This window comes from Saccopteryx bilineata, chromosome X, assembly GCF_036850765.1.
Source record: "Saccopteryx bilineata isolate mSacBil1 chromosome X, mSacBil1_pri_phased_curated, whole genome shotgun sequence".
NCBI lineage: Eukaryota > Metazoa > Chordata > Mammalia > Chiroptera > Emballonuridae > Saccopteryx > Saccopteryx bilineata.
This window is the reverse complement of record NC_089502.1, coordinates 126,102,950-126,112,294: the sequence shown is the minus strand read 5'-3', so window position 1 is coordinate 126,112,294 and position 9,345 is coordinate 126,102,950. Positions and strand designations below refer to the sequence as shown.

General features: G+C 47.4%; 1 protein-coding gene across 1 annotated transcript; it reads left to right on the top strand.

Annotated features, from left to right (window-relative positions):
* The first annotated feature begins 7,018 nt into the window (after window positions 1-7,018).
* Window positions 7,019-8,062, top strand: LOC136317844 (melanoma-associated antigen B5-like). Its single transcript, XM_066250557.1, has one exon. The coding sequence runs from the start codon at window positions 7,019-7,021 to the stop codon at window positions 8,060-8,062; it is 1,044 nt and encodes a 347-aa protein (XP_066106654.1).
* Window positions 8,063-9,345: the final 1,283 nt, after the last annotated feature.

The following is a 9,345-nucleotide window of genomic DNA, read 5'->3' as shown; positions in this document are numbered from 1 at the left end:
TTGAGGGCCTGTGTAAGTCCAATTAGCTCTGCTCGCTGTGCAGAAGTACGTTTTGGTAATGCTCTCTGCCATAAGACACTGTCCTGGGTAGTTACACCTGCTCCTGCATATCTTTGTCCATCTCGGACATAACCGCTTCCATTAGTGAACAGTGTGAGGTCTGCCTTCTCATAGGCCTGGTCCCTGAGGTCCGGTCTGGCCCCTGTGACAGTGTCCAATATCTGTCTGCAGTCATGGACTACTGATGGGTCTGGCAACGGTAGCAAGGTGGCAGGATTTAAGGCTGCCGTCTTCAAGAACTGCACTGCTGGGGGATTCAATAACTGTGCTTGGTACTGTGTCAATCGAGCATTGGAGAGCCACCTATCCGGTGGGGCACGCAGCACTTGTTCTAGATAGTGTTCTCCAATAACCTGGATGTCCTGACCCAATGTCAGTTTGTTGGCCTCCTTAACTAGGATTGAGGTAGCAGCAAGTGCCCTTAAACAGGTTGGCCAGCCAGACGCTACAGGGTCTAGCTTCCTGGATAGGTATGCTACAGGCCTCTTCCATGGCCCAAGCTCTTGGCTGAGGATACCCAAGGCTATCCCTCCCTTCTCAGCAATGTACAACTGGAAAGGTTTGGCCATATCTGGTAGGGCCAATGCTGGGGCAGCTACTAGGGCCTCCTTCAGTGCCTGGAAAGCCTTCCTTTCCTTGTCTGTCCAAATAAACTGTTCTTCTTTGCCCCGCGTCAATTCGTGGAGGGGCCTGGCCAGCTCTGCAAATCCTAATATCCCGAGTCTGCAATATCCTACTGCTCCCAGAAATTCTCGCACTTGCCTTTTGTTAGTGGGTTCTGGGATCTGCAACACAGTTTGAATCCTTTGACTGGATAATGTCCTTTGTCCCCCTTGTAAGTTATATCCCAAGTAACTTACAGTTTGGGTGACAATCTGGGCCTTCTTGGCAGAGACTCGATACCCCATCTGCTGGAGATCCTGGAGTAGGTCTAAGGTGGCCGTCTTACATTGCTCTTCTTCGGCTGCAGCGATGAGGAGGTCATCCACATATTGGAGCAACACAGTTAAAGGGTGGGCAGCTCGAAATCCCTGCAAGTCCTTACACAAAGCTTTATTAAAGATAGTGGGAGAATTCTTAAACCCTTGAGGAAGCCTGGTCCATGTATACTGTCCCACTAGTCCATTTTCCGGGTCATTCTATTCAAAAGCAAATATCTCCTGGCTCTTGGGGGCCAATGGAATGCAAAAGAAAGCATCCTTCAAATCTAGTACTGAATAATATGTACAAGTAGGGGGTAACGAACTTAGCAAAGTGTAGGGATTTGGCACCGTTGGGTGAATAGTCTCTACCCGGGCGTTTACTTCTCGCAGATCTTGCACCGGACGATAGTCCTGGGTCCCAGGCTTCTGGACTGGGAGCAAAGGTGTGTTCCAGGCTGACTGGCATTCCCGGAGGATACCCGCTGCTAGTAAGCACTTCAGATGCTGCACTATGCCCTGCTTAGCTCATGCTGGTATGGGATATTGCCTTACCTGCACGGGGCTAGCAGTGCTCAGCAACTGCACTATGACAGGTGGCTGATGAGCAGCTAAGCCTGGTGGGTTGGTTTCTGCCCACACCCCTGGCACCTTTTCCCGTATTTCCTCTGGGACCCCGATGACTTCGTCCTTACCTTCCTGTAGGACTGCCATCAAGTATTCTTCAGATATGGGCACTGTTACCTCGAGACTGACTTTTTCCTTCCCCTCCTGGGAACTGCTGTCCTCTTGCTTAAAGGTTATTGTTGCTTGAAGTTTCTGCAAGAGATCCCGGCCCATGAGAGGATAAGGACAATCTGGAATGACTAGAAATGAGTGAGTAATAGTGCCTCTACCTAAATTTGTGATTCTTGCGGTGGTCCGTGGATAAGCTACTGCTTTTCCCGTTACCCCTATTATTTTTGTATTTTCTTTTTGTATGTGTCCTTGTGGCTTCTTTAAAACTGAATAGGTGGCTCCCATGTCAACCAGGAAGTCTGTTGGCTTTCCTTCGACTGTTAGGGTGACCATGGGTTCCTGGGAGCCGACAGATATGGAGCCCTGGCCCCGTCAGTCCAAGGTTTGGAGCAAGATCTCTGGATCTTGCTTTAGCTTCTGACTGTTAACCCGTAACTTTGGGCAATCTCTCCTCCAGTGTCCTTTCTCCTTGCAATAGGCACACTGGTCCTTGCCTATTTGCTTCCGTGGTTGACCTTTCTCTTTGCCTTTTTGCTGCTCTCCTTTTCCCTTCTTCTCTGACTTATGAGCTGCAATGAGGATCTCGACAGCTGCTCTCCCTAGTTCTGAGTTATCCCTATTTATATATACTTTCTGAGCTATTTCAATTAGCTCACTTCTATTTTTCCCTTCAAATCCTTCTAATTTCTGAAGCTTCTTCCTAATGTCTGATGCAGTTTGTGTCACAAAAGCTATATTTACTAACCTGCGATTCTCCTCAGCTTCTGGATCTATAGGGGTATAAACCCGGTAGGCCTCCATTAGCCACTCTAAAAATGCAGTGGGGGATTCTTCCCTTCCCTGGATAACCTCACTTACCTTACTGAAATTAGTGGGTCTCCTGGCTGCTGCTTTTAAATTCCTCAACAGAGCTCAGCGATACTGGAAGAGTGCTTCCTTTCCCCCTGAGGTATTTGGGTCCCAGGCCGGGGGCTGCTTGGGAAGGACATTCTCGGCTTCCCCATCCGTTCCCCCGTCCTCTAAAACTGCTTTTACTGCTTCTCTCATTATTCTATTTCTTTCTTCTGTAGTAAAAAGAGTTTGTAAGACCTGTTGGCAGTAATCCTACGTTAGCTGGTGGGTCCTAAAAACTGTCTCAAGCAAGGATATTAGTCCCTGCAGTTTCTCAGAAAAAGGAGGATTTTCCCGCTTCCAATTGTACAAATCACTGGTGGAAAAAGGCACATAGATGAAGTGAGGGGGCGCTCGTGGACCAGCATCTGGTGCCGGTGGCGCTTCCCGGAGTGGTAAAATGGCCGCACTCCCCTTGGCACCTCCTGCAGAAGGAGGCAAGATGGCGGTGCCTCCTGCAGGAGACAAAGGCAAGATGGCAGTGCCTCCTGCAGAAGGAGGCAAGATGGCGGTGCCTCCTGCAGAATGAGGCAAGATGGCAGTGCCTCCTGCAGGAGACAAAGGCAAGATGGCGGCATCTCCTACCGAAGGAGAAGGCGAATATATCGCCCCTCCTAGAGTGTGTGGTGGACTGAAAAATCCACTTACGTCCTGCTGCGTGGAATCAGGTCCTCCCTCCCGCCGATAGGGAGGAGGGAAATTTACTGGGTCTAAGGGATCCTCTAGTGGTTCAGGCAAGACAGGATAAATTCTAGATGACAGTACAGTGGACTGTACCGGGGAATTGGTCTTCTCCTTTTCTTTCCTACTGCCTTTCCCTGCCCTCTGGTTACTTGCAGTAACACATATTGCCCTTCTCTCTCTCTTGCCATTCTTTATGTACTTTCTGATATACCCTGGCTTATCTGTGGCAATATTAACCTACACATCTATATACAAATATTGGTATGGATGGGGCACCTGGTAGATAATAGCTCGGACAGCAAACACAATAGGAAGATCAAAAGTTCCCTCAGTGGGCCACCCTACGTCGAAGGCGGGCCATTCTAACTGACTCAAGGTCCGGAGGGTCTCTCGGTCCGGAGGTGGCCCTCCGTACCCCTGGGCTCTTTTCTGAAAATCAGAAAAGTTGTTTAGCAGGCACTCAAGTGGAGAACCGGGTACAGACTCTTGTCCCATTCTTCTTTATCCCACTTTGTCTGCTTCTAAACCTTCAAGAATTAACAAAACAATTATCAAAATATCCTAACCAATAAGCAAAAAAAAGGCTAGAGTAAAAGATTGTCTCACACTCAATTCAGGCATTCACACACAGACAAAATGCAGCGCAGAAATTCCTAATCTGACTGTTCACTTCTAGAGTTAACTCCTAGAGTTAACAATTCCTTTCAGAAAACGGCGTCCCATTCTGAAAGCCCTGGGTAGGTTATCAGCGGCGTCCCACCTACTACCTCAGGTTTATATGCTCCAGAGCTCAAAACCAAAACCAAATGAGGATCCTCAAAGAGTACTTACTCAACTCGAGCTGTCCCTCTGGTCTCCGACCAAAAAACTCCACCAAGGGAAATCCCGGGCGAGACCCCAGAGATGTAGCATCCACCGGGTCAAGAACAAACGTCGGAGACTTTCAGGAGTATAGATGTAACTTTATTGGCCAGTTTTACCTGCGCAGGGGCAAATTCCCGAGGTGTCCAGAGACACCGTGCTCACAAGGAGCTACAGATGGGAATCGCACCTAGCGCTCACAGCTAAATCTTTTTATAAGCTAAGCAAGCAAGCCTCATACAGAAGCAGATGTGGCGGTAACCTATTTGCTAAGGGGGCTGCACATAGCATAGCAACAGGGGCTGGGGTCTAGCTCATTGGCGAATTCCAAACCTAAACTTCTGATAAGGGTCTTTTAACCAATAGAATGCAAACCTTTGTCTCTTTTTCCTTTTTTTTTTTTCTTCTCTCTCAGCTTCCCAGAGTCCCTATCTGTCTTTGCTTCTTGAACGACCTTGGGTATGTTACTCCTAACAGAACAGGAGCAGGACCTGCCTGTAACCCTTAAGTTCCCTGTTCCATTAGTGCCTTGCTTATTTTCTGATCTTCTCTTGGTCCTTACACAATGTGGATGAGGGCCGGGTCTAGCCTATAATTAACTTGATGGTGCTGAATGTGACCTGAGAGCACTCCCCAAACCCAGGGCACAGATTACCGCACCAGCCCCTGCAGTCACCAAGGTAACCCCTAGGTAAGATTCTATGGCTCTGGCCTAAGGCTCACTCTACCTTCCTCCGCAGTGTTGACTGGAGACAGCCTGATCTGAACAGCAGCCTTGTGGATTCCTAGAGCGGTGCCCTCAGCCCATGAAGAAGTGGCCTTAAGCAAAGGTGGAAAACCTCCCTGAAGGGGCACACACCATCTCGTTGTCCCTCCTGCAGGTATAGGTAAGAGAGCTTCTTGTGGCGTTACCTTACTGTCTGTCTCTGGCACCTCAGTAATTGAGGACCACGTTTTTGTCGCTGTGAGGCCTAGGGGAGTAAATGGAGGAATTTTATGTCCTGCCAGGAAAAAGGATAGAACTCTGAATGATAACTGAAGAGAACACAGAACTGTGAGGTGACACAGAGCCTGCCCAAGCCGTGAGCACTGGAATGCCTTGGCCAAGGCATTCAGAGTGACTCTATAAGAAGGGTCAGTGTGGTGTAAGACCTTTGCAGGGTAGTTAAGGAAAGAGTTCCAGGCTCTTCCAGGAGTCAAAGTAAGGGCTCTAAGTGCAGACATAGGTAACATTACTCTCTCATAAATAAGAGGGCCACACTGTACCTCACCCATGCTGGCTGCTCTGGGATACCTGGACATTGTTGATATGATGTGACAAACTCACAGCCTCCTATGGTGTCAAAAGGGGATGAGGACTTTAGTCTAAAGAGTATGGCATTAGGTCAGTAATGGTAGGTTTCTAGGCTCTCCAGAAGGCATGGTGAATACTATCAGAAACACAGGAAGTGCCTGACCTGTGGTGGCACAGTGGATAAAGCATTGCCTTGGAATGCTGAGATTACCTGTTTGAAACCTCAGGCTTGCCAGGTCAAGGCACATATTAGCAACTACTTTGAATTGATGCTTCTCTCTCGTTTCTAATATCAATGAATAAAATCTTAAAAAAAAGAATGAAACACAGGAACCACACACCCCACAACAGTGAATGTACCATAAAAATCATTCTTTACTTGGGTTCCAGGAACCAATGTCAGGTATGGTCAGAGAAAGACGTTCTCATTTTCTTCTAGAGATCTCAGGGTTGCTGACCTTAGAATAAGGGGCAGGATTAAGGCCCAGGGGGGTAATTATAGAACATGATAGGGGTGGATAAAAGCAAAGCCTGAGGTACCATGCACTCCTAAATAGAAGGTATGACAAAGAAGCTAGCCATAACCCTGGTTGCAATCCTTAAAGTCTAAGACAGGGCTAAGAAGCTGAAGCTCCACCAACTTTTATTAGTATTTGTCCTATGGTATCCAAAATCCTTGGAGGTTTTAAAATTTTTTAAAAATTAATTATTTATTTTTATATATTTTTAGGTGAGAGGAGGGAAGATAGTGAGACAGACTCCCACATGTGGCCCAACCAGTATCCACCCAGCAAACCCATCTGGGACCAATGTGCAAGTACTGAGCTATTTTTAGCACCTGAGGCTGATGTGCTTAGACCAACCGAGCTAGAACTAATCAAGCCACTGGCTGTGGGAGGGAAAGAAGGAGAGAAGAAAGAGGTGGGGGAAGCAGATGGTTGCTTCCCCTGTTTGCCCTGACCAGAAATAGAATCCAGAACATCTATAGGCTCAGCTCAATGCTCTATCCAGTGAGCCACCGTCCAGGGGACCAAATCTTTAATTTTAATTTGCATTCAGCTAAAGGTTTGTGGACACAAGGCCCCATGTGAAGCTATATAGGGACCCTTGAGAATGAGGACGACAAAAAGACCAGGGCAAAAAGTACCAACTAAACTGTCAGCACTAGATACCTAGACGGGGGTGATTAGCGGAGGACACTTTTCACTTCATTCTTGTGGGGCCCAGGACATGTTAAGAGTTGAATGCTGCTCTAGAATGTAAAATAAGGGACTTCAAACTTAAAGCCTGGTAGCCCCTATTGTCACCTCAGTATACCTGAGGCAGGACTGGCAGGATGCAGTTTGAAAGGCTTCTCAAGTCATAGGCTGAACAAGTCCTAATTCTCAAGAACAGGAGCCCTGTGGGTATTTAGAGTAGTGCTCTTGGGAACTGTAATTGTATCCTTCCTTACAATTAAGGTGGTATTTCTATCAAAGATACATACACACTCTCAACCTTTACCTCCAGGTGGCCTCATCACCTGTCCTCCTACTGCCACTCCTGACTGTTGTCTCTGACCACATTCAGCATGCCTCGGGGTAACAAGAGTAAGAGCCGAGTCCGTCAGAAACAACAACAGACCCGAGAAGAAGCTGAGAGTCGCAGAATATTTGAGGAAGCTGCCACAGTGGTAGAGAAACACCTTTTATCCTTATCTTTTGCTGTGGAGGATGATCTCCAGAGCTCATCAGCCACCGAGTCAGCTAGCACTTCTCAGGCATCTAGGGAAGCTGCAGCTACTATCTTTACCTATTCAGGTGGCTTTCATACAACAGCTGAGAGCAAAAAAGATGAGGAACAGCCATGTACTTCTGAGTTCTTATCTCCTGACCACTCAGGTAGTGATGATCTTCTAGCTGCACAGGTCAGTGTGTTGGAGCAGTTCCTACTCTACAAGTATGAAGTGAAGCAGCCCATTCTGGAGGAAGACATGCTAAAGATTGTCAGCAGAAAGTACCACGGTGTATTTTCTGGGATCCTCAAGAAAGCCTGTGATCACATTGAGGTTCTCTTTGCTGTTGACCTGATGGAAGTGGACTCAATCAGTCATACCTATGACCTTGTCAGCAAACTGAAACTCCCCAATAATGGAAGGATGCGTGCTGACACAGGGTTACCTAAGACCGGTCTCCTGATGACTATCCTGGGCATGATCTTCTTGAATGGCAACTGTGCCACAGAGCAAGAAGTCTGGGAATTCCTGAATGTGATGAAAGTGTATGCTGGGAAGAAGCACTTCGTCTTTGGGGAGCCTCGGAAGCTCATCACCAAAGACTTTGTGAGGCTGAAGTACCTGGAATACCGCCAGATACCCGACAGTGACCCTCCATGCTTTGAATTCCTGTGGGGTCCCAAAGCGTATGCTGAAACCAGCAAAATGAAAGTGTTGGAATATATGGCCAAGATTAACAAAAAGTCTCCAAGTTCCTTCTTACCACATTACGAGGAAGCTTTGCGAGATGAGGAAGAAAGAGCACAAGCCAGAGGGGCATCCAGAGCTGGCACTAGTACCATCGGCAGGAAGGATCCCAGTGACAAATCCACCAGCATCTCTACCCCTAGTGACGACTGAGGATTTCTCTTCATCAATATAAATCTGACCTCATAATAGCGAATTTCGTGGAAAAGTGAAAAAATCCCACAGTAAAATTGTTGAGGCAATGGAACAGGAAAAAACAATAAAACTTCAAACTTGATTTTTCTTAATCCTTTCAGTTGTTTGTTTTGTAAAATTTAGTGATTTAGACCTCAATATGCTTAGCTTATTAAAGAATGCAGAAGGCAGTCAATCTTAATAAAGTAGGCCTCTTCCTCCCTTTCTCTTCTAGTTTGCAAACATAATTGAGCATCTGCTCTTTGGAAGGCCCTGTGCCAGTACTGCCAATGCTAAGGTAAAACCCAGCCTCCGCTCAGAAAACTTTGGTAGCCAGGCATTTCAATCACATAAGGAGGATGTTCAAGACCCTCTGTGACTTATAAGAGAGTAAAAAGGGTGGGTTGTATTGGGAGGTGTTCTGGGTGAAAGCAGTAAGTGTAAATTCTCTGAGTCAAGGCAGTTTAAGTTTGGGGACGCTGTAGGTCAGCCCCAGAGAGGTCATTTTAAATTAAACTACATGGCCCTGGCCAGTTGGCTCAGTGGTAGAGCATCAGCCTGGCGTGCAGGAGTCTCGGGTTCGATTTCCGGCCAGGGCACACAGGAGAAGCGTCCATCTGCTTCTCCACCTCTCCCCCTCTCCTTCCTTTCTGTCTCTCTCTTCCCCTCCTGCAGCCAAGGCTCCATTGGAGCAAAGTTGGCCCAGGCGCTGAGGATGGCTCTGTAGCCTCTGTCTCAGGTGCTAGAATAGCTCTGGTTGCAACAGAGCGCACCCAGATGGACAGAGCATCGCCCCCTGGTGGGCATGCTGGGTGGATCCCGGTCGGGCACATGTGGGAGTCTGACTGCCTCCCCATTTCCAACTTCAGAAAAATACAAAAAATAAAATAAAATAAACTACATGGTGGACTAGATCTTGCTGTGAGGCTGGGGAGCAGAGGCCAGATCCTCAGATGAGATGTCTGAGTTGACAGAGAAAATAGTTGAAACCTGCACTCTGGTGTAATGTGTGGTATCAAGGCCTACTAGCATGTGCTGCCTGGTCATGAGGTGAAATCAGGGCCTCAAATCATCTAACTGCAATTTCCCTTCCATAGTTGTTACCTGCAGATGAAGATCCCTACCAAACAACTGTCTTTATGAAGAGGAAGAGGCCCAGATCTTGCTCACTTCTAAATAGTGAGCTTCCCTTCCCTAACAGCCTGGGGAATTTGCAAACGATCTTATCACCTGCCGCTATGGGAATCAGGGGTCACCTCATC

Bases quoted from the DNA above. Each gene is read 5' to 3' on its own strand.
- LOC136317844 (XM_066250557.1), top strand. From the start codon at position 7,019: ATGCCTCGGGGTAACAAGAGTAAGAGCCGAGTCCGTCAGAAACAACAA.